Source organism: Pteronotus mesoamericanus, unplaced genomic scaffold (assembly GCF_021234165.1).
Source record: "Pteronotus mesoamericanus isolate MK-2021 breed Mesoamerican mustached bat unplaced genomic scaffold, CSHL_Meso_final contig_221, whole genome shotgun sequence".
Lineage (NCBI taxonomy): Eukaryota > Metazoa > Chordata > Mammalia > Chiroptera > Mormoopidae > Pteronotus > Pteronotus mesoamericanus.
In genome coordinates, this window is record NW_026555092.1 from 10,634,771 (window position 1) to 10,659,628 (window position 24,858).

Consider the following 24,858-nt stretch of genomic DNA (forward strand, 5'->3'; position numbering starts at 1 on the left):
AAGACAAACAGTGAGTTGCTGTAAGCGGCAAGAGCAGTAACTGCACGGGGCAGAACTAATCCGAGAAGATCAGGAGTGTTTTACAGCGCGTCGCCACACATCTCCAGCGTCACTCCATCACGTAATTTCAGAGCTGGAAGGAGCTTTGGAGTTCCGCTAAACTTCAGCCCTCAATTTAGAAGTCAGGAGAATGAACTGGCCCCGAAAGGAACGGAACTTGGTGAGTGTCTCCAGCAAACCGGCGGCTGAGCTGGGACGGGACCCAGGGCTCCAGCCCGGCGCAGGGCGCTGCCTCCTGTGGCAGCTCAGACCCACCCGAGGAAGTAATAGCTTGGCTCTTCGTTCACTTAAAAGCTGAGAATTGGTTTTCTTTTCTATTTACCTTAATTCTAAGGGAAGGGGAGGTCAGCACTTGGGAGGTATTATGTGGGTACCATTTCTGCTGACAAAGAAACAGTCAAGTCTCGAATTACATGTCCAAACCTGCCTGGATTACCAGAGTCCCTTGCACAATGCTGATGTCCCAAATGTTCAAGGAATAAGGGTTAGGATAAAGAAGGGGACACTTTTTTACCTCAGCAACAGCCCCGCTGGCTACCACCTGCAACAAAGGGGCAGGTGAGGGTCAAGGAGTGGCCAATTCCATTCTCGGGGGGAAGTCGCATCTTTGACCAAAGCCTGGTGACACTGTGGGCCAGACCCATCGTGCGGAGGGGTGTGGGCAGCACAGCCTCTTGGCCGAGACTCGGGCTCCAAGGGGCCTTAAATTTTGGCTGCTATTAACTAGCAGACTTGGCGAACAATCAAGGTAAGGTTTTGCTACAAGAACAGACTTTGACCTTGAACCACAGGATCCTACTGTGAATGGAGAGATTGCTCAGGACCCCAACACTGCAGCCCACCTGGCTCTGTGTATCACCGGCTGCCAATCCCAACCCCCACCACGTCTGCCCACACCCACCCTTTGGCATCAGGTGATGGAACACACGGCAGTCCCCTAGGTCACTGCAGTTGGTGTCCCAAGCCCCGAGCCAGGCAGATCGTGCTTCCTCCCCTTCCGCAGCCTCCTTCATCCCTGATGTGGCTGTGCCAACCTGTGTGAACTTGGGTGTCAAGCAGAACCAGGGAGTTTGAATACAGCCACCCCCAAGGCATGTAGCTTCTTAGTGACTCAGTTTTCTTAGCACTCAAAATGGAGGTAATATTTCCTACTCCTGGGAAAGCTGTGAAGACTAAAGGAGATATGGTCTACAAAGCACCTGGTGCACAACAGGTAATTATTTATTCCAACCCCCCAACCCTCCTCTAGGTCCATCTAAGTTGTCAACAGCTCATGGTTCAAGGGGGTAAACAGAATGCCCCCCCAGGGTCCTGCAGTGTTCCTTGACCCAGTACTGCTCCCCAGAGGCTGTGGGCCCGCAGCAGGGCTCAGGGATCTCACTGGGAGCCTCAGTGAGTCCCCCAAAGCTTTGCCGGGTAGAAGGCCATGGGTAAAGTCCACAGCGATAATCCAGAAAAACAGGCTGCTGCCCTGCCCCAGGCAACTCTGTCCAGCAGGCTTTGGCCTCTCCACTCTTCAGCTGACTCCACTCGCTATTAATCAGAGATCACTTTCCTGATTAAATACAAAGCTCCTACCAACAGGTTTGCCTGTGGATGGCAAATCTGCCAGCATTTAGGATGAATCAAACATAGTTACTTTTCAGATGTTAGGGGTTTGATAAAATCCATAATGCCTTTGGCCTCCAGCTCTCTTCCTATTAATTATTAAACCCTTGTGTGTTTCGAGGGTAATTGAATCCATGTTTCTAATTAGTTTACACTTAATTCATCAGAACAATTTTTAAAGGGCTGATGGATGTCCCAATAAGCCTCATGGGCAGTTTAATGAATCTGTAGTTAAAAAGAAATTGGACACACACCAAACTGTTAACAGCGGTTACCTCCAGGGAGAGGGCTGGGACAAGAAGGCACTTGTAGGGTTTTGTTTTGTTTTGTTTTTTCATGTGATACGCTGCTGTACTGCTTGACTTTTTAAAAGTAGTGAGTTCCTGTTACTTTTACTGTTTTATTAAAGAAACTGCTTAACAAGGAAAATGGAATGAATTTTTAAAAAGGAAATAGAGTGAATGCAAATGAGTCCCAAGCAATGAGAAGGCTCCTTGGTGTGGGGAGGGGAGCCTGGTTGCTGGCTGTAGGAGACCCATTAGCCACTTAGCAGCTTAGAGAACTTAAGATACTAAACTCCATAAAGAAAATTAATACCATCCATCTCATGGGTGTGTTGTTGGATTATTAGATAACACTTGTAATGCCTGGTTAAGAACTTTTGGTGGGCGTCTACTTCCCTTAGGATATATCACAAGATCCCAAGCATGGCATAAAGGACCCCTGGTGACCTGGCCCAGCCACGCCCCCACCTCCCCACTATACCTCGCCTACAATAAATCCAGTGTCACTACGCACCTTGCCTTGCTCTTGTTTTTTGCCTGTACCTGTGCACATGCTATTCTCTTGGTCTGAAACACTCTCCCTGTCCCTCCTTCCATTGCCCTATCAGGGATCCCTTCCTCCAGCGAGCATTCATTCATTCACTCACTCCAGAACTATTTATTGAACACCTACTATGGACCAGGCCCTGGAGATAGAGCGCGGAGTAAAACAGAAACAGCCCCTCCAGTCAAAAAGCTTACAGTCCTGTGGGAAATAAGCATAAACCAAGTTATGACACATATGCACATGTAAAACCATGAAGAACGGGGGTAGGTGATCTGAGGGGTTATCTCACAGGGGGGTCTGGCCAAGTTGAATGGTAGGGATGTCTCAGAGGACTCCCTGGGTGAGGAAGTGACAAGCGAGGTAAGATATGGGGAATGACACAAAGGGGCAGGTGGAGGGAGGACATTCCGGGCCCCCAAATCAGAATCCCCTTAAGATCTACTCCAGACTAGGTCAGGGTCCCCCATCACAGCATTCTGGACTATCTTTGCCTCTTGCTTATCTGTCTCCTTTAAGAGATTGAAAGTTCCTTAAAATCAGAGGCTGTCTTATTACCTGTTGTACCCCTAACACTTGGCACTCCTGGCAGGCATTCAATAAAGGTTAAATAAATAACAGTGAAGGAGTGAATGGCTGTGTCTACCATGATGGCTCATCCATTACAGGAGTCCTGTGTCGTTATTTCTTCTTTGTCCTTTCCAGTGTCCTCTCTCTGCTTCGGTCCTAAACAAGGATGCTCCCTCATCCCCAAGGGTCCTTCCGGTCACCTCCTGCCCACAAGAGCTCATGCTCAAGAACTCTGGGGAGAGGACGCTCCAAGGACAATCCTACTGATACACAAGGCACGCTTTCTAAGAAATCCAACAGACAAGTTCTTTAGGGGCTTCTGAGGTGATACGCATTCATAAGACGACGGTAAATCTGGCAAATTGGTGAATTTTTAACAACTTCCAAACAGGTGTCTAACGCCAGTTGAGTGAAATCTGCAACCAGCTCCAAATGACTAACTGCATTGCACCTTAGGCTGATGACAGAATGTGTATTGCCAGTAATTGAGGGAATGAGTTCTAGTGTTTCCCATAACTTCAGCCCAAATGTCTAAATTAAAGGATGCTTAGCTGTGCTTAACTGGTGCAGTCATCACCAGCGCCCTATAAACCTTCCAATAGACAGTGATGCAGTTTATTAGCAATGTCTCCGTAGATTATGTTCGCTGGCGTTCCATTAGAAAACTTCATTCCACATTACATTGCAACGCAATCGGATGTCTGCCAGCACGGAAAGGCCATCTAATTGTGGGAAAGCAGAGATGCAGGGATTGTTTCAGTAATTCATCCAGGCTGGGCTGACACTGCAATCTCTGGAAGGCTTTGTTCTTTCCTTGCTAATTTCCAAACTCCTACAGGCTTCCCGGCCTTCAGGACCAGCTCCTACTCCCACTTCCCACCCTGATCCATTATGAGAAGAATCTGATCAGCTCCTATTGTAAATTTAATTTCAAGCAGCCAGACGCTGCCTTCTGGCACCCTGGGACGCTGCTGCTTGTGAATAGCTCTAGATGAAATGTGAGATGCTTTCAAGACGGTGGCTGTGAACTCCTGGTGGAGAAAGGGAGTCGCTGGGAGATGAATGGCATCTGCATATACAACAAGCTGTGCGCAGCGTGTCTGTTGGCACCTCTTGCTGAACGGTGCCAGGTGCAGCTTCCTGTACCTAGCATCGCTGAGAGCTCTCCTTTCTCAGAGGAGGAAACTGAGGCTCAGATGGGTTGGCTGATTTGTCCAACGTCACTGACATAGAAACGAGAGTAGAATCCAGGTGTGTCTAACATGAAATGCCTTAACTTCTCAATCGCCTACCTCGGGATCCCTCAGCTTTACCACTACCGGCATTCGCGGTGGGGGGCTGTCCTGTTCAAGGTGGGGTGCTTAGCAGCATCCCTGGCCTCCACCCACTAGATGCCATAGCTCCTCTCTCCAGTCTAACAGTCCATAATGTTTCCTTCAGTTGAGAACCACTGCTCTACCTCCTGACTTATAAATTTACTGAGTTTTTGTGTGTGTGTCTTTTTGCTTACTTGTGTTTTCTATTTTTTCTACAAATATATAAGTATTCCTTTTGCTTATATCTCATCACAATTCAAGTGTTTACACACACTATTTAATTTAATCCTCACCAACCAACCTACGAGAAAGATACTGACATACCCACTTCATAGATGAGTATACTGAGGATAAGGGTCAGAGTGGTTTGCCAATCTAAGTGTCTGGTGGGGGGAGGTGGAGCTCAGACTCATGTCATCCACCTCCAAGATGTCTATTTTGTTCATGGCTTTGCCATAGGCTTGACTCCAGCCTCTAGGAGCTTAGAATCTAACCAGGAGGGAAGCTCAGTGCTCACAACACAACCCATGAGCAAGCAGCTGGAAAAAGGTGAATTGAAGGGGGTTGGGGATTGAGGTGAGGTGGGGAGGTGACTCTTCTACCTCATGCTGGAATGCCTCCAAAAATTAAGTGAAAAAGGTCAGTATTGGAAACACGGGAAGGAAAGAAGAATGCGTTAAAAATGTACAAAGAGAACTGCAAAACTTAAGCCTGTCAAGTTGTCAGCAACAAACAGAGAAATCACCGAGTGATGCAAGAAGAGAAAAACCCACTGCAGCCTTCTTCGTGGTTCTGCCCCACTGTTGGGCTACCAAGGGATCAGGAACGCCACCACAGGGAATGACTCCCTGTGAGTCCAACACCCTCTTCAGGGTCTGTCCTCCACCTCTGCAATTCCCTCATCGACATGGCTGAGCCACAGATGAAGTGTCAAGACAGGCACTGAAGCCTTCTGGAACAGTCTGAGTTTCCAGGTCCTAAGAACAGAAGGGTGGGGGGAATACGAATCGTGTTTATGGAGCATCAAGGGGTCGATAACAGGTGGCTCACATGCAACAGCCTCTATCACCTCCCTTCTATCGATGAGGCTCAGAGCAGCCAAACCTTGCACAGGTCACAGTGCAAATAAATGCAGAAGAGAGCTGGGTATAAACCTAGGCCTGGCCCATCTGCACTGTACACTACCGTCTCCCAGGAAAACACCGTAAGGGGAGGTGACCTACCTGCTCTGCTAGATGATTGAAGGATGATGTCGGTGCAGCAAACACGCCGGCAGGCCATGAGAACACATTTTACCGGAGACTAGAATTCACTGCAGGCTGATCTGGCTTGGTTTCTGCTTCCAAACAGACATTGTGGAGTCATCCTCCACCCCTTCCTTTTTATTCCCACTCTGCAGTCCCTATAAATCCAGCCTTGACTCCAGGGACAACGCTTTCCCTCAACATCACACAGGTCCACAGCGTCGTCTCTCCTCATTGTTCCAGGGCAGGCCACCACCGTCCCCTGCCTGGCCTGGCGGTCACCAGTCCGGCCCCCAGCCCAGAGCATTTCCCACACTGCAGCCAGACTGTGCCAAATTCCTCCACTTAAAAACCTTTGTTAGAAGGGCACCTACCAAACACCTACAGCAAACATCCTACTTCATAGAAAAGACTGAACGTTTTAACATCAGGAACAAGACAAGAATGTCCACTTTCACCACTTGTATTCACTATTGTACTGAAAGTTCTATCTAGTGCAAAAAAAAATGTTTGAATAAATGCAACTGGATTGGAAGAGAACTAAAACTTGTTTTATTCACAGAAATAAAAAAACATTAGGACTGTTAACAAATGTGGTTAGGTCACGGGATACAAGATCAACATACAAAAAATAAATGGTATTTCCAGATATTATTAGATATTATTAATAAATAATTCAAAAATAAAATAAAATAATTCTATATTCACAATAGCATCCAAAATAATAAAAATCTTAAGAGAAATATCCAGTTCAAGATGGAGAGGCAAGACAACATGTTAAGTACTGCTTCAAACTAACCCCCTAAATTCTCATGGAAATAAAAGGTGTATAAAAAGAAAGACTGTATGTGTCCATATTGGAAACTTGGAAAAAGAGAGACACCCACGTGCTATAATCACTAAGGAATTTCTATAAGGTGCAATGCCAGTAAAATCCGATTAAGAAAAAGGCTAACTACATAAGACGTGGACAGAGAAATACAGTTTAAAATGTGTACCAAAGAAGTATATTTAACCTAGTAGAATAAAAATCAAAGAAAAAGCAAAGAAAACTTACGCTTGAAGACAGAGGAAAGAAAATAACAGTAAGAAGGCTTAAAAACACACAAAGTATTAAATATTATACACAAAAGAACAAATATATCAGTCATCACCAAAAAATATAAGAGAATTAAACTTTCCTGTTAAAGAATCAAGACTCTCGCGAAAGATTTAAAAATTGTTAAAATCCAACTCTATCTTGTACTAGAAGATACACCTAAAACAATGCCATAGAAATATTAAAAATAGAGAAACTGGCAAAGAGAGGCTCAATGAATGAAAACCTAAAAGAAAACAAAGATGGTAATATTAATATAAAAGTAAAAGTTAAGGCAAAAAAACATTTGGGGATAAACATAATTTTTATATTAAAAAAATATATAATTCACTCTGAAGACCTAAAGTTTAAAAATACATATTGAAGAGTGTAACATCAAAGTATATAAAATAAAAACTGAAAAAAGGAGAAATTGACAAAAATGATAGTGAAAAATGTAAAAACAAAATACTGCTTATCCTTAACAAACATCATTTATACAATAAAAATTAGAAAAATTAAATTATACTAGCAAAATCTTTCCCTTCAGCCAAAGAATCTATGTTCTTTTCAAATACTCATAGAATAGTTACATAAAAATAATCTTACACTATGAAAATAAAGTCAACAAATTCTCCAAAGTAGAAATCAAAATCTAATCATAATGCAATACAAATAGATAATAATTTTTTAAGTATAAAAAAATTACTGGAAATTTTGAGGAAAGAAACCCTAGAGTCAAGGAAAGAACAAAATTGCAATTAGAGATTCTTTCTACCATAATGAATATCCATCAAAATTAATGGGATATGGTCAAAGTTGTACTTAGGGGGAAATGCTTCTTAGTGCTTTTATTATCAAATAAGAAATAATGAAACTAATTCAATCCACAAAATCAACAAAAGAGCAATATCAGCTTAGGGTGAGTAGGAGAAAAGAATGAATAAAGATAAAAAACAGAAATCGATAAGTTAGATAACAGGGAAAGAATAAAATTGATAGCCCCAGAGTTGGAACTTTTAGAAGACCAATAAAACAGGCAAACTTCTGGCAAGACGAACTGTGTAAAAAGAAAAACACAAATGCACAGGAGCAGGTGCGAGAATGGGGACGCAATCGCAGACACCATGGCGATAAAAATGGTTCGGGGGAACAATTCTGCACTGATACCCTTGACGATCTCCATAAAATGGATGATTTCCTAGACAAACATACCTAGAGAAGCTGATTCATGAACATAAAAAAATTTCACAAAAACCCAAGGGCCCCCACCAAACACACTTCCTATTCCCCCCTACATGCCCAAAAGACTGTCCTTCCAAAAAACTTCAAGGAGCACATTTTCCATGCTGTTTGGATTATGCTCTGGGGTCATTTCCCCCAGAGTGTCCTCCAAGGTGGGAGCTCCTCTGCTCCGGGGCTGCTAAGACGCAGAGCACTCTCTCCGCGCTGCCTGGCTAAGCCCGAATGCCCTTGGCTACTTCTGAAATAGACCGAGTGAGCAGATCAGGACGATGACCAAGGAGGAACCCAAGCAAGGGTCCGTAGTAAAGGTACAAACCCTGGCAGCCGCCTCCTCGAACGTGGCTGGTTGGCCAGAGGGGGCTGTGCAGGGGCCAGGTACACACGCCACGGCCTTCCCTGCCAGGACCATCTCCCTTGGTCACGGAAGCCCCACCCTTCCAGGCGAGCCCCATCTCGGGCGAGTCTTCTAACACTTCATTAAGAGCCAGCCACCCCAAATATCAGAACACGGAGGTCTGACCATCCACGCGTGGACCCTGCTCCAGCCGGCGGAATTGGAAAGCCTGCCTCCAGCCGTCTGTACCACCAGCCAAGCACCTCACTAGCCCGATCAGATGTTTTATCTTTCAACATTCATTCAACATTCATCAAAAGTCAATGCAGGTGCCCTACACGGCGTCACCCCAGCTCAACACCCGATGTGAGAACTTGCTCCCTTGTGACCTCACCCAGTCTCATGGTTTTAGGCACTATCCATCACAGTCCCAGTCTCCCAATTTAATCTCTAGCCCCTTATCCTTGAACCCTAAACTCACATATTCAAGCCCAGGCCTGGCTCTCCATTAGCACGTAACCTCTATGGAGGCAGTGGCTTTGTTTCACTCACTGCTACATTCCCAGCACCCACGCTGGTCTCTGGAACGTACCAGGTGCTCATTTGTGGAATGGATGAGGGACGGGGACTCCAGTCCCTACACCCAAGTTTCACTGAACTCCTACTGTGCGCCAACCCCAGCTGAGCATCAAGGGAAACAGATAAACTCAGTCTTGTCTGAAAGAAACTCCTAGTGGTGGCGGGGCGGGGCCGGGGCGGGGGCAGAGGGGAGTGGGGAGGCCAGATGCGCCTACCTCTGCTGCAGGTTTGGCAGCCTCATCTCTGCACCCCAGAGAGGGCAGCCTGCCTGAGGGAAGAGGAGCAGGCTGAACTGTAAATATGGTTTGTGACCCTGCTCCAGGCATCTTCAACAGAGCCTTGAGGGTAAGGACTTGGCAGGGAACCTCTCATTAGTGTATCATTAATTAGCACCCTGGTCTCCTCAGGACTTGGCAGGTAAAGCCATTAACCCTTTGGCTTCCTAGGGAACCCAAGGCCTGGCTGGCAGGGCTAGGACACGGCTGCAATGGAGCATGGAGCGGGGCAGGCCACAGTCAACAAAACCTGAGAGCGAAGGCCCTGGAGGCTTTACCTTCGCCCCAGAGAAGCCTGCCTTTTCAGCAGAGGCGGTTGCTTCCACCCCTCTCTCCCTCCTCCAAGAGACCCCCACCCCACGCTCCTGCCCCTGCTTGGGAGGCGGCTCAGGGTTACAGGGAAGCAGTCTCACCTTCTTCGTTGTTTTTGTCTCTTCCATCAACTGCAATGGGGTTTGAGAGTGGGATCTTCCCCAAATTTCTGACAGTACACCCACAGCTAAGGATGCACAATGCAAGGCAAATTCCAACAAAGCATTAATGCTTTCCAAGTATAATAGGATGCAAGACACAGCCACTATTATTATTAAGACACAATTCAACTCATATCTGCTGGGTTTAAGGGGAGAAAATTAATTTCTGTGTGTGCAAAAAATATATACCAACAGATATATGTACATATACCCACAGGCACCCAAAATCAGTTTTCAATAGAAAAACTTGAATTCCTCTATAACCCTTTTATGTCCTCTGTCACGTTCTCCCCAATATCCAGCTCATCAACCCTACCTATTAGGTACTTCTAAGCAAGAGAAAGAGGCTGAGAAATGTAAAGAAAGCAGGGGAGTTGAGAGGATAGGCCTCATAAAAATAGAGGTCTTTGCTGAGGACTTTAAACCTTTTACCCCAGTGGGGTCCTCCTCTCTACGAGCTTGGCTCAGGGCCCAGCTTCTTGCTCTGGGGAAGAGAGCAGGGGGTACCTTGTCCGCAGGTTCTCTGGCTGGGGTGGGCCATCAAACACCGACAGGACATCAAAGTCCTCTTCCAGGGCGAAGGACTGGAAGACGAGCTGGATCCTGTGCTGGTCCTCCGCGGTGATGGTCCACGTGCAGTTGGCATAATTGGGGTAGCCGTACGGGAACCCTGGGCTCTCAACTGTCCCATTGGGACCTTGCAGTTGGAACGTGCAGTTCTGGCCTGGGAGAGAGAAAGGGAGCAGTTCAGTGTAGCCGACACACTTCCACAAGCCTCCAGAGAGACAGGGGCGCTGTGTTAGAGAATCATGAACCCACTTTTCCAAGTGCTTCCTCTGGGCCAGCCTTGCACTCACCACAGAGAGAGGGAAGGCGGGCCGCTGAAACGGAGCGCGAGCCTGTCTTGCCGTGCCTAAAACGTGCGTCATTGTCACCGAGCCTCAGAACAACTCTGTGAGGCAGGACGCTGAGGCTCTGAAAGAGTGAACTAGACGGCGGGGCAGGACATGGACCTCCCCTTCACCTTAGACGGCAGAGTGTTGACTTCAAACCCCCCATCTTCCGCAGCCTCCTGACTCTCCAGGCCCCTCATCTCAGCGACTGTCCTCTCCTCTCACTCCCCACCGAAAATAAAAACCATCCGTGGGGATCCCCAATTCCAAACCCATGTAGCCTGTCCCACACCATCTTCCTTCCTCCTACAAAGGAACCACTGCTCCTTCGATCTAAACATGACAGACAAAAAAGAGGGGGTGGGGGTGGAATTCTATGGAAAGTAACCTCACAGGGTGACCTGATCAAAAACTCCTACGTGGGCAGATCGTGCTGGGTAGCCATGCTTCAGACCTATAATTTTTTTAATAAAAGGTTTTTATCTTTGCTTTAAGCAAGGCTTGTCCATTGGTTCTGTGCTTATTAACATGCCTTTGAAATGCCTCTTTTCAGATTCCTCTGAAGAAAAAACACCCTCAAGAGAGCCCATATTCTCCATTTTCTGGCCACCGTTTCCCCCCACCCCACCCTCAATCCCATCCCCCTTCGGCTTTGTCCATGGGTCCCTTATACATGGTCCTTGACAACCCTTCCCCTTCTTTCCCCCCGGCCCCCCGCCACCCCATTACTGTCGGTTTGTTCTTTATTTCAATGTCTCTGGTTATATTTTGCTTGCTTGTTTGTTTCGTTGATTAGGTTCCACTTATAACTTGAACAACAATAAAAAAAAAACTCTGAAAAAAATAAATAAAATTCATGTTTCCAAAATAAAAAGGAGAGACAGAGAGCGCGTCCATATCCTCATTACTTGGTAATCCCATCCCTGCCTCGTTTCCTCCCACCTTCCTGGAATCTTCATGTTCCCTAACTCCAAATGCATAAAGAAGCTGCAAACTGTCCTTCTAGGAAGCATTTTCCTAAGCCTGTTGAGATCTTGCTTCAAGGAATATCCTCTGGCTCAAATAAAAATTAAAAAAAGTTATCTATAGGTCTGGACATTCTTGTATCAACAACATAATCTTTCCATGTGCCCTTCGGGTCCCATTCCTCCCTCCTCTTCATGAGCCTTAGATATGCTTCTCTCTTCTGTATGATATGTATGTATGTTTAAGCGTTTCCTCTTCATGAGAATCTTCCCATTTTAAATGTGCTCAAGACTCTACCATCGAAGAAACAATTCCCCACTCCACTCCTCAACTCCCTCCAGCCTTAACTGTCTTCTTCTTTAGAGTCCAATTTCTAGAAAACACAACTTTTCTATAATATTTGTCTCCATTTCTTTCCTTCCCATTCACTCTCCAGCCCTGCTGCTTCCGCCTTCTGGTCCCACTGACCTGCACAAACAGGTTTACTAAGGTCACTGAAGGGTCCAGCAAGTATGTTTCTGTCTTCCTTTAACAAGAGATCTCTCTCCGCTGCCTCTAACACGGCTGTTCACAAACACCCTTCTTCTGGAAACTTTCCTCCCAGGGGGGAGGTCTCAGACTTCACTGTACGTGCAGGTTGCCTGGGGACCGGGCTGAAACGGATATTCTGATCCACCCAAGCATCTGGGTGGGGCCGGCATGGCTACTGCTCTCACTCACTCCCGCGTGATGGAGTGAAGCTGCTGCCGGAGACATCCTCATCATTGCTCTTCAATACAGAAAAGATCACTTAAGGTTTACGAGGGTGTCTGCATGGTCTGTCCCCTAGTGACCTCTTAGCCATGTGCCCGCTATTTTCCGGACAAGCCCCACCCTTCTCAGGCCTTTGTACCTGCTACACTCACACTGCACAGCCACAGGACCTCAGCATATGCTGTTTTCTCTGCCTAGAACATTCTTTCCTCCCTGCTTGGCATATTTATCTTCCAGATCACAATCAACCCCCCTATTACATACCCTCATGACACCATACCCCTCCTTGGTAGCATTTGTTACGGAAGCAAATTTCCATGCTTCCATGTCATTATTTTGTAAATATCTGTCTCCTCGCCAGGGTGTATGTGCCCTGGGAAGGCAGACTCTGTGAGTTTTCCCATTTTTACAGCCACACATCAAGCTCAGTACCAGGCCCATGATAAGTTCTCAATAATTTGACATACTACTTGTATTTGGTGTTTGGTTAGACACTCCACAGCTTTACATTTATTGAGTTGTTTAATCCTCACAACAGCCCTATAAGGTGGATACTATCAATATCACCTCCATTTTACAGGTGAGGAACTAAGGCAAAGAGAAATTAAGGGAAGGGGCCCAATTACACCGTCACTCACAGGCAGGATTCAAATGTAAGCAGCCTGCTTCCGATCCACCTTCTTAACCATGATGCTGATAAACTGATTCAACCTAATTTGTTCAAACCCCTTTCTTAAAATTAGGGTTTAACAGACAAAGGATAGCCAATCTCTAAAATGAGTAATACTGAAAAAAAATGCCTTAACACAAAGTATCCAGTAAAAGAGAAAAAAGTTAAGGTCTTCTGAATAAATGCTAAATGGGCATTTAATAAAATAAGACATGCAAACCTGATTAAAATAAGCATTCAAGTCTGAGAGAAAGAATATTTCCTTAACCGTGATAAAGCATCACTTTAGAACGATTACCGACATCGTACTTACAGTGAAACACCTGATTAAGATCAGGAATTAGATAGAAATGCTACCATCACCTCTGAGACTTCACGCCTATTGGAAGAGCTAGCCCATGCAACCCAAGGAAAGGCAATGAGAAGGAAGCGAGCATATGGTTTGCAGATGATATGTTAATATATCCAGAAAACCCAGGTAAATCAATTATAACATTATTGGAACTATTAAGAAACTTCAGTTAAGTAGCCAAATGCAAAAATAAATATACAAAATCCAAGACATTCCTGTATGCCAGAGACAGATGAAAATATAAAGAAAAAATAGTTTATAACTACAAAACGCATAAAAGAGAAATAAACTTAGGAAGGGATGTGGAGGCACTGCATAAAATGACTTTTATAAAGGGATAAAAATTTTCTAATAATTGGAGAGACATAGCATAATCTTGAGTGGACAGACTACTAAAAGGTTAATTTAGAATATTAACCTTTTGAAAAGGTATTGAAAAGTTCATTTATAAGCTTAATGCAATTCTCATCAAAAGCCCGATGACTTGTTTTAAATTCAGTAAAATTATACCTAAGTTGAACTGGAAAAATAGCCACAGACAATGCAAAAGAATTTTAAAGGCAGTAAATGTGGTAGGCTTATCCCACAAGATATGAAACAGAATCATCAAATGGCGCATATGAAGATGGCGTGGAGATGGTCCAGGAGGGGACAGGCAGGACATGAAACACTACTGCAGGAATAGCCTTAATACACATGGAAACAAAATTCGTGTAGGGCAATATTTAAAAATCAATGGGAAAAGAGAAATGTTGAGAAAAGGATTATTTCCTCAACTCACACCACATACTAAAATAAATTCCCAATAGAATAAAGAGATGTAAAGTTTAAAAGAAATCAAGCCAAAAAATAATTAGAAGAAAATACCGGCAAATAATTATCTAACTGTAATTTTCTGAACATAAAAGCTGTGGAAGATACTACAAGATGATGTCGAAGATGCTATAAGATTGATAGTTTTATCCAAAATGTATTAACGGTTGTATGTCAAAGATAGAATCAAAATCAAAAGGCATACAAAAATGTTAAGTAGAGAAGTAATATCCTGATAGAGAAAGAACTTGGACTAATCAATAGGAAAAGACCAAGCACTATAATTGAAAAATTGGATAAGGTCTTGAACAAGTTAGTTCACAAAAGAAATAAGCAGCCCAGAAACTAGAAAAGTAGTTAACCACTACAGTAACAAAGAAATAAGACTTCCTATCTCCACAACTTTCAAAGGAGTCCCCCTAGTTCACTTCCCTCACTGGCCATGACCCCAGATCTTCTGGGCTCACACTCTCATACCTGCCTGGTAATGTCTCTGTATCATGTTATTCATCCTTTCATACACGCATTCAGTCACTTATTCCTCTAGGTTAGACCCTGTGATGCGCCATGAGGCTCAGATCATAGGTTAGACATATAAACAAATACACGTACATGGCATTACACTGCTGAAGGGATGCACAGAGGAATTCTGGGGTACAGATCCCACAGAGCCGTACCTTCCGGGCTACCCCATTCATGCTCTGGACAACCACTGATAACAACACTCACCACCACTCCCGCATCCCAGGTGGCTGTCTTGGCTCAGACTAACTCAATTCTGCAGTTTCTGGCTCAGAATCTGGGTGTGAACGATGAAGAAATAGGTGAAGGGGGCTCAGAACAGAGCCCCTGGGAACACTTTCCATGTATGAAGGACAAGAAAGGTGACAGAGTTGGGGGCAGGGTGGCAGGCAGAATGGTGGGGAGAGACCTGAGCAGTTCGATGCAGGAAAAGGTGACTTGATGTATAGAGCACTAGAGAAAGGCTCAGCTGAGGGTCTTGGAGGTCTCTCAGCCTGGTATCCAAATAGTCCCTCCGGATGTAAGAACGCTGCGGTGGGAGCTTTGTCCTGGTTCCTACTTCATGCTCGGTGCCTAGGATTCAACAGCTTTAGCTGAATATATACATGAATTTCAGCAAAGGCAGGTGGGTAGATGGCAAGGAGGACAGGGGCCAGATTATAGCAGGTAAAGGCAAGATTGGCTGGTGAGAAGGTAGAGGCCATTATATTTTAAACAGTAACTTATACATTTTTCTCATTTTAGAAAATTAGGAAAATAAAGGCAAGAATAAAAAAGAGGAAACATTATAATCCCTCCTTCCTTCCAGAGGCAACTGCTGTTAATATTTTCATTTATTTTTTCTAATTTTTTAATGCCATATTTCACACTGGTGAGATAATGTGTATATAATTTTATGTTCTCTTTTCTCGGTAAATTATTCTTCAGTCAAATTACAAAAGGCCATGGGCACTTGTAATATGCATACATATGCATATATGCAACACAAAGATTACTCTCTCGTCTGTTTCCCTTCCACTCAATCCAAAGTAACTGACGTTAACAGGCAGGTAGGACTGTGTCCTCCTTCAGCCTTCTCCTCTTTCATGCAAACTAAAGGACACAGTAAGGGAGAATTTTTATTATTTTGTTTCAAAAATGTAATTGGAGTTTTAGCTCATTTCTCTGCAACTTGCTTTCTCACTTAATCCATCAGGGACCCCTTCCAGGTCAGTAGATACATATCTAACTTATTTTGTATATAAATAGGTAATGGATGTATCTCAATTTATTGAACCACTCCCTTGCTGATGGCCATTCAGGTCATTTCTTGGGTGTTTTTTTTGCAACAACTCAGTAAACATTATAACATGAGCTTTTCCCCGAGATATTGAGTCTGCTCATAAACAGCATTTTAAATGGATGCACAACATTCCAATATATGGTTATACTAGAATTTACTCAACCATTCTCCTATTGTCAAACAATTCAATTGTTTCTGGATTTTTTTTTTCTATTATAAGCAAGACCTGGACTCTTAATAAAGTCTAGTGACAGCACGCTGGTCAGTGCAGTGGAAAATGCTTTCCCATGGCCAGAGTCCCAGAACAAATGTTCGCTTTTGCAGAAGTTGCATCCAGCTTTGGTTTCAGGGGAGGGGCGGTATTGTCCATACTGGGTTGGCTGACCTCTGCAGCAGGCATTGTCAGAGTTCTGGCCAGGGTGGAAGCATAGGTAGATGTGTTTTGCCTCCTTGCACAACCAAAAGAAGGACAACAAGTAATTTTTTAAAAACCAGAACTGCCAGAAAATTGAACTGTATGGAAGTCCAACAACCAAAGAGTTAAAGAAGAAACATTCATCCAGACTGGTAGGAGGGGCAGACAGGCAGCTGGGTGGAGAGGACCCACGGCAAGGCACAGCAGCTGGGGGACCAGGTGATGGAGGCAGCCGCTGGTGGACTGGGTGGTCGTACATTTGCGTGCGAATAAACTGGGAGGAACAGCTGGGGAGCGAGATAGACTGTGCAACCCAGGGTTCAAGAGCAGGAAAAGAAAGCCTCAAAACCTCTGGCTGTAAAAACTTGTGGGGGTTGCGGCAGCAGGAGAAACTCCCAGCCTCACAGGAGAGTTCGCTGGAGGGTCCCACAGGGTCCTAAAATGTATACAAACCCACCCGCCTGGGAATCAATAGCAGAAGGGCCCAATTTGCTTGTGGGTAGTGAGGGAAAGGACTGAAAGCTGGCCAAGAGTTGAGCAAGTGGCATTGTTCCCTCTTGGGCCCCTCCCTCACCTACAGTGCCACAACTCAGTGACGTGGTTGCCCCACCCATAACAGGCATGCTGAGACAAAGAAATATGGCCCAAATGAAAGAACTGATCAAAGCTCCAAAAATAGAACTAAGCGATGAACAACAGCCAACCTCTCAAGATGCAGAGTTCAAAACACTGGTAATCAGGATGCTCACAGAAATGGTTGAGTATGGTCACAAAATGGAGGAAAAAGTGAAGGCTATGCAAAGTGAAATAAAGAAAAATATACAGGGAACCAACAGTAAAGGGAAGGAAACCAGGACTCAAATCAACGATTTGGAGCAGAAGGAAGAGATAAACATTCAACCCGAACAGAGTGAAGAAATAAGAATTCAAAAAAAAAATGAGGAGAGGCTTAGGAACCTCTGGGACAACTTTAAACATTCCAACATCCAAATCATAGGGGTGCCAGAAAGAGAAGCAGAAGAGCAAGAAATTGAGAACTTATTTGAACAAATAATGAAGGAGAACTTCCTCAATCTGGCCAAGGAAATAGACTTCTAGGAGATCCAGGAAGCTCAGAGAGTCCCAAAGAGGTTGGACCCACGAAGCACACACCAAGGCACATCATAATTACATTACCCAACATTAAAGATAAGGAGAGAACCTTAAAAGCAGCAAGAGAAAAGGAGACAGTTACCTACAAAGGTGTTCCTATAAGACTATCAGCTGATTTCTCAAAAGAAACCTTGCAGGCAAGAAGGGACTGGAAAGAAGTATTCAAAGTCATGAAAGGCAAGGACCTCCATCCAAGATTACTCTATCCAACAAAGCTATCATTTAGAATAGAAGGGCAGATAAAGTGTTTCCCAGATAAGGTAAAGTTCAAGGAGTTCATTGTCACCAAGCCCTTTTTACATGAAATGTTAAATGGACTTATCTAAGAAAAAGAAGATCAAAACTATGAACAGTAAAATGACAACAAACTCACAACTATCAACAACTGAACCTAAAAAAAAAACCAAAAAAACAAACTAAGCAAACAACTAGAACAAGAACAGAATCACTAAAATGGAGATCACAGGGAGGGTTATTAGCTGGGAGGGGAAGGGGGAGAATGGGGAAAAGGTACAGGGAATAAGAAGCATAAGTAGTAGGTACAAAATAGACAGGGGGAGGTTAAGAATAGCATAGGAAATGGAGAAGCCAAAGAACTTATATGTTCAACCCATGGACATGAACTAAGTGGGGGGAATGCTGGTAGGGATGGTGGAGGGCAGAGGGGAATGAAGAGGAGAAAAAAATGAAACAACTGTAATAGCATAATCAATTATATATATATATATATATTTTTTTTTTTTAAAGGTATTGTTGGAGTTAATCATATCGGGCCAAAAGCTGGACTCGTTTGGAAGTCTCCCTGAAATGAAACGTATGTTAGTACAGCGGTCCCCAACCCCCCTGCTGAGGAGCGGTACCCTTCTGTGGTGCGTTAGGAACCAGGCTGTGATGGAAGCTCACCTGAGCTCCACCTCCTATCCACCACCCCCTCCACCCTGTGGAAGAGCCAGTTCCTGTTGCCAAAAAGGTTAGGGACTGCTGTGTCAGTGAGTTAGGAAAGTTGTATAACCCAGAGCAGCCACTCCAGATTGAAGTGCTCATAGACTGGGAGCCTATGCCAAAGTGGCAAAATGTCCTTTAATGCCTACACATGCTGAGGTTCTTCCAAGAAAAAGGCTACCTGTTCCCCCGTTCCAGTGACCAGCTTGCTGCCCAGTAGACAGAAATACTGCTATAGATTTTCATCTGGGGACACCTTGCATTCCTTCCTTAGTGCCCAGGATGTGGTCTGCCGTCTCTCACCCATCCCTCCCAGTCAACGCAGCCACCAAACATGGCCGAGACCCATTTCAGGCTCACGAACAACCCTGGAGAACTAGACTCTTCAGGTTGTTGTCTATGTATTTAATTTTGGATGACTTCCCTAGGACAGACTTCCAAAAGTGCAGATTACTGGGTCAAAGGATCTTTCTGAGGCTTTGGCTCTGGACCTCCCGTTTGGTTTCTTTCTTTCCAGAAAACATGAACCAATTACATTCTCAACTGCGATGAGCAGGAATGCCTGTCTCAAGGTATATTCACAATACTGCCTATTACCTCACTGAGAAGTTTTTGCCTACTTGATAGGTGCGGAAAAAAAAATCCTATCTTATTTTATTTAGCATCTCTTTGTGACTCAGATTCAACATTTTTTTTCTAATCTTTCCTAGTGATTTTAATTCCTCCTTTTGGGAACTATCTGATAAACTCTTTGGCTCATTTTTCAATGTGGCATTTATTTTTTTCCTTACTGATTTACATATATATACCCTCTATGCATCAAATGCAGTACATATGTACATTCTGTAGTGATTTAGGCCTTTTTGGGCTGTTTCACATAGAGGTTTCTCAATTTTATGTCCTTAAATCTTCTATAAGCTCTTACTATGTTTGTTATCAACTTGTACTAACTCTTTACAGAATCAGGACTGCACTCTTTTGTCATCTTTATTGCACACATTGTTTTCTATCTGGTTGTGTGCTTGCTTTTGTTTTGCCTTAGACTGTTCATGTAGATTAATATGTTCGGTTTGTACAGGCAGTCGCGTTTACCTGTCTTTTTCTTGGTAATATTTCCTTTGTTGATGTTTTGAGTGATTTCACTCTGGCTTCTCGTCTCACTCAACAGAGAAGGCAAAGTCCTTGCTGTGCCTCAAAAGCCCGACCTGAAAGGACACCCGCTGCCCTTACCCTCCTCTCCTGTCTCCCACCTGCTCATCACTGACCGCCATGCTGCCTCCTGGCGGACCCTGAAGCCCATCACACACCCACCTCGGGACACTTGCCTTTGCTCAACGTCCAGCCCTGAAAGCTCTTCCCCCGATGCCGTGTGATCCACTCCCTCACTTCCTTCAGTTTGAGTCAAATATCACCTCCTCAGAAATCACCCTAAAAAAACCCCCAGGCCTCCCTCTCCTCAAACCGGGTGCCCTCTGACAGGTGTTCTCCTGTTTATTTTCCGTCTCCCCCGAGCCTCCATTAGAATGTAATCTCCAGGTCAGGGGCCCATTTTGTGCTCTGTTCTCTCTCCAGCACTCAGACCTGTACCTACACACAGCAGATGTTCACAGAAGAGCTGTTGGTTAAATGAATGAATCATGCATATTAATTGCACATCCAGCTCCCTGTGCTTAAAATGCTCTCTCTCTAGTTCCTTCACCCAGCTAACCCCAGGCACTTTTTAGCACTGGCTTCCTCCTCCAGGAAGCCTCCTGGGAACTCTCAAGACAACGGCCAGTATTCTTCCTTTGCCTACTCCTTGTTAGTGAATTAGTGAATATCATTGCCTTCGCCAGTGGTGATGTCTTGATAATGTGTATGTGGCTTCTCTTCTAGCAGCCTACTTAAGATTTTCTCATATCTTTATCTCTAGAACCTCGCTCACAGCAGATGCTTGGTACATATTTTTAGAATGAATAGATGAGTAAAATAAATTATTTTAAAAATAATACTCAGATAACACCTACCAACTTCATTTGTCTGTGTGTTTACGACTTCGCAGACAGGTAACAAAAAGGTCTTGGGTTCAAATTTCCATTATGCCAACTTAATACTTTACATAAAACTCTTACTTTAGTTTCAATATCTTTAAAATCAGCACCCACTTCTAGGATGGTTATACAGATTAATGTGATAATATCTGTGCCCAACACACTGCCAGTGGTCAATAAATATCAGCTAATCTTTCAATAAAGGTTTATACTTTTCATTATATATAGTCCCAGTCACTTCTTGTTACGGTTATTCTCAGACACTTTATGCTCTTTTTGTTGCTCTAGCGAATAACATTTTTCCCATTACTTTTTTTGTCCTAGCTGGTTATTACTGTATATAGAAAACCTATTGATTTTTATACATTCATGTTGCATCCAACTGTGTTTCTGAACTCTTATTAATTCTAAAGATTTCTCAGTTGATTCCCTTGGGCGTTTTAGGCGCACAATCATGTTGTCAACAAATAATGATAATTTTGAGGAGGTAACTCTTTTGAGAAGTTTGGCAGGAAAATTCAATTCAATTCTGCAAATATTTATTGACTGCTATGGTCAATTTTGGACAAATTTAGCTGAAGATGCCAGTGGGACATCCAGATGGAGTTGGCCAGAAGGCAATTAGGTCTGCAGACTGGAATTCGGGAGCACAATCTGGGCCGGAGGTGTGGACGGGTCAGAGGTATGCAATTAGTGAAAGTGGCTGAAGAGGAAGTGCAGAGGAGAGCTGCAGATGCGGGGTAGGTGATCACACCCATGGAAGGTGTCTCACCTGGCACGTAGAGCGCCAGCCATACCCCTCGAGTCTACGGCAGGACTCTGGCCCAGCTCCATGAACGCCTCTGCCAGGGGCGCCTTGTCTGCACAGATGGGAAGAGCAGGGGTCAAACAGCATCTTTGGCCCTCTGCAATTACCCTATTGGAGCGGACCAGAGGCCACAGCTGTAGAGATGGTGGCACTGAGCCTCGAAGCCCCTCTCCCCAACACATCATGCTTCAGTCACATCAAATAACATCATCTACAAACACCCCGGGCCCTTTCAGGCCTTTACAATGCCTGACCCTTCTCCTAGACTGCCCCTTCCCTGCCTCCTCCACCTAGCAAACCTGACTCACTGTTCCAGATCTAGCTCACACAGCACCTCCTCTGAGGGGCTTCCCTGTGGTTTCATGGGCAGCTAGGTTCTCCCTCTCCCTCAACAGCCATCGACCAAATTCCAGGCTCTTCCTTCCCTTTCAAAACAAACAAAAATGACATGCCATTTAAAATCCTTCCATGGCTCCTCTGGAATATGGCACACAAGAGCACCTCCAAGCTGGTGCCTGCTCCTTTCCCAGGCTTCCCTTCCTGCAACTTCATTAGATGACACTCCAGCCCAAGCCAGGCTCCATTTGGTTCCTTTAATGCTCCACGCTCTGCTGCTCACTCTGAGTTCTCAGACTTGCTGTTCCCTCTGATGGAAGCATCTTTTCCCCGTCCTCTGGCCTGGCCAACTGCCGCTCATCTTTTAGGTGGCAGCTGAAACTTCACCACCCCCAGCAGAACGTAGGGGTGGTGTCTGCTACGCTAAGGTATATTGTCCTCATTGCAACACACGTCCAAACTCACGGGCTGCTGCATGTCCTTGCTGCGCCCCGCATCTCTATCACCACATGCAGCACACGTGGCATTGTTTGGTGTCTGTCTTTCTTAGGAGGTGTGGATTCCTTGGGGCAGAAACCACGTTCTGTCACATTCACACCACTCCCCCGCATGCTGCCTGAACAACAGGTGCCCAGCACAGATTTACAACTCGACCAGGTCATACCTCCTGCCCAGCTGCAGACCCGGAGTCCTCCAGAGTCTTCCTCCTCTCTATACTCCTAGTGCCAAGCTCAAGGCCTGGTATGGACTGCAGATGTGTATTGAGTTTTGGATGAGAGAATCATCACAGGTGTTCCTGCATTGATTTCTTTCTTCCTAGCAGTCTTAACAATGAGAGAAATTTCCAGTAATGTGACAGTCTAGTCCAGGGTTTCTGAACCCCAGCACTATTGTCATTTTGGGCAGAATAATTTTTTTTGTGTGGGGGATAGCCCTGTGCATATAAGGTGTTTAGCAGCATCGCTGGCCTCAACCCAGTGAATGCCAAGTAGCACCTCCCAGGTGTGACAACCAGAAATGACTACAGACATTGCCAAATATCCCCTGGGAGGGGAAAAATCACCCCTCGTTGAGAATCAGTGGTCTAACGCTTAGCTATTCTAGAGTTCTTAATAAAAGCTAGAAATAATCTCTCTAGGATATTACACATAGGAATCTAACCTCCCACCTTTTTTGTTCATTTCAGGGGATTCACAGACCAAAGAAGCCTCTCCTTGAGCTTCCCAGACCAGAGGTTCTTCACCCTTGTTGTGCAGTGACCCCATTTGGCAGCCTAGAGAAAGCTTTTCGAAGGATGTTTTTAAATGCATAATATGCAACATATAAATTATATTGATATATAGTTTTCAAAATATTCAGAAAGTTTATCATACATAGTAATATAGGTAATCCTCTGTTAATGCATTATTAACCAGGTCTGGCGCCAGGCCTGATGCCTACTGTGGTTTGAAGTATGAGTGCTATGTCTAGACAGCTGCAACAACCATACTGTTCTATGAAAATAGCTGTGATCATATCAGTGACAAATTCATAGGTACTGCTAATGCTGCTACGCTTTGTGTCCTATACCGATGACTGATAGGAAAGTTTCAACAGGAGATTAATGAAAGAAAAAAAAAGATGCAATTCCATCTAAGTTAGGGACCCCCGCAGATTCTATCAAGAACCCAGAGGTCCAAGCCAAATTCAATCTCCCATTCAGCAGGTCTGAGGAGGGCTGCTTAGTTCCAGGGCCCACGTATATGGGGGCAAGGAGATGAGAAAGGTGTTTTGTACATGGTCCACACCCCAAAGGAGCTCACAGTGGAGTACACAGGCAGACAGGCAGTCCATTTTATTGACAGTGTCTTCACTTGACCAGAAGTTCAGGGAGACCTCATCATTGGATCCCAGGGAAATAGCAGAGAGCACATACACACAAACCCAGAAAGACTGGCACTTTTGTGCAGGTCTGAGAAGGGAACCAACATTTATCCCTGTGCTTCACTAACATTATCTCCCTAACATTTGCAATGACCCCACCGAACACGCTCAAGGTCAAACAGGTGGCAATGGGATGCCTGGGAGTCAAACCCAAATCTGCATGGAAGCAAAGCTAGGCTCCTCCCCCTGCAAGGCTCTAAGGATTCCTCTACAAACCATCTGGGACACCCTTCCAAAGCTAAGGTCCTGTTTCCACTCAGCACCCAGTGGGGGCGGGGGGTGGCAGGGGCAGAGCCTGCGATTTACTGAAAAGGGCTTCATGCAGTTGCTGTGCCTCAGGGACTGGAAACAAAGCAGGGTCTCCTTCTTCCTCTCAAGCCAGGGACGCATGCAGCAAAGGCACAAAGCAATGTGTGGCAGACAGGGCAAGGCAGCAAGCCTATCCCTGTACCACATCCAATTGCTCTGTGGAAACAAGCCCAGGCTGCTCAGCTTCCTACTTCCAACTCCAGGCTCTCTGATCTCCTGCACATGCTGAACACAGAAGCCACTGCTGCGGACCAAATATAATTTTCCCTGCCTGGTGATACAGATACAGCTCATTTGTCATCGTTTTGAGCCAACAGCAGCCAGGGGTTGTTTATTACGTTGATGGGGGAATCCTGGACCAGCAGAGGTACCTCGGTATTGCTGATGGCAGGGCGTCTCATTCACTGAGTTGTGCCACAGCCCTGGATCAGCACTGAGAGAAGGGGCCAGGTGTCTGGGGACAGCTGCCTCGGCCAGGCTGGTCCTGCTCTTGGCTGGGTCTTTCAGAATGAACATAAGGAACTATCATTGTGTTCTCCTCAGCTGAGAACATGCCTGAGCTGTGGCTTTGGTCCAGGGCACTAACTGAGCACAGGAGCTGCCACACAGAAGTTCGGGGCTTAGCAAATACTTGATTAGTGCATTGATTCATTTAAAAATTAGTATTGAGCACCCATAATGTCTCAGGTACTATTCCTGTCCCTCCTACAAGCTGGCCATGCTCTTGGCTCAGGGCCTTAGCACTTGCTCTCTTTCCTTCTGCACAGTTCTTCCCGCCCCCCACCCCCACCCCCAGCCAGATACAGCAAAGTCCTTCTCCTTTAAGTCTCTGCTCAACAGGGCCTTCTCAATGAGGTCTATCCTGACTACCCTTTATAAAATCACAACCCCACCACTCTCTTCATCTCTTGCACCTCCAATCTTCCTTGCCTATTCTACAGTTTCTTTCTTCCGTAGCAGGTACCACTCTACAGCAGTGATTTTCAATTGGTGTGCCACAAGAATTTTTAAAACGTGCAATATCTGACTATTTAGTCAATGGCACTAACTTCTTTCCCCTTAGATTGTCAAATACAAAACTG

At 45.0% G+C, this 24,858-nt stretch overlaps 1 protein-coding gene across 1 annotated transcript in view; it reads right to left on the reverse strand.

Annotated features, from left to right (window-relative positions):
* Nucleotides 1-24,858, reverse strand: part of CSMD2 (CUB and Sushi multiple domains 2) — a 547,845-nt gene that overhangs the window by 481,196 nt on the left and 41,791 nt on the right. Inside the window, exon 2 of the mRNA XM_054571941.1 lies at nucleotides 10,118-10,334. Within this exon, the coding sequence (XP_054427916.1) occupies nucleotides 10,118-10,334 (217 nt within the window). The remainder of the gene's footprint in view (nucleotides 1-10,117; nucleotides 10,335-24,858) is intronic.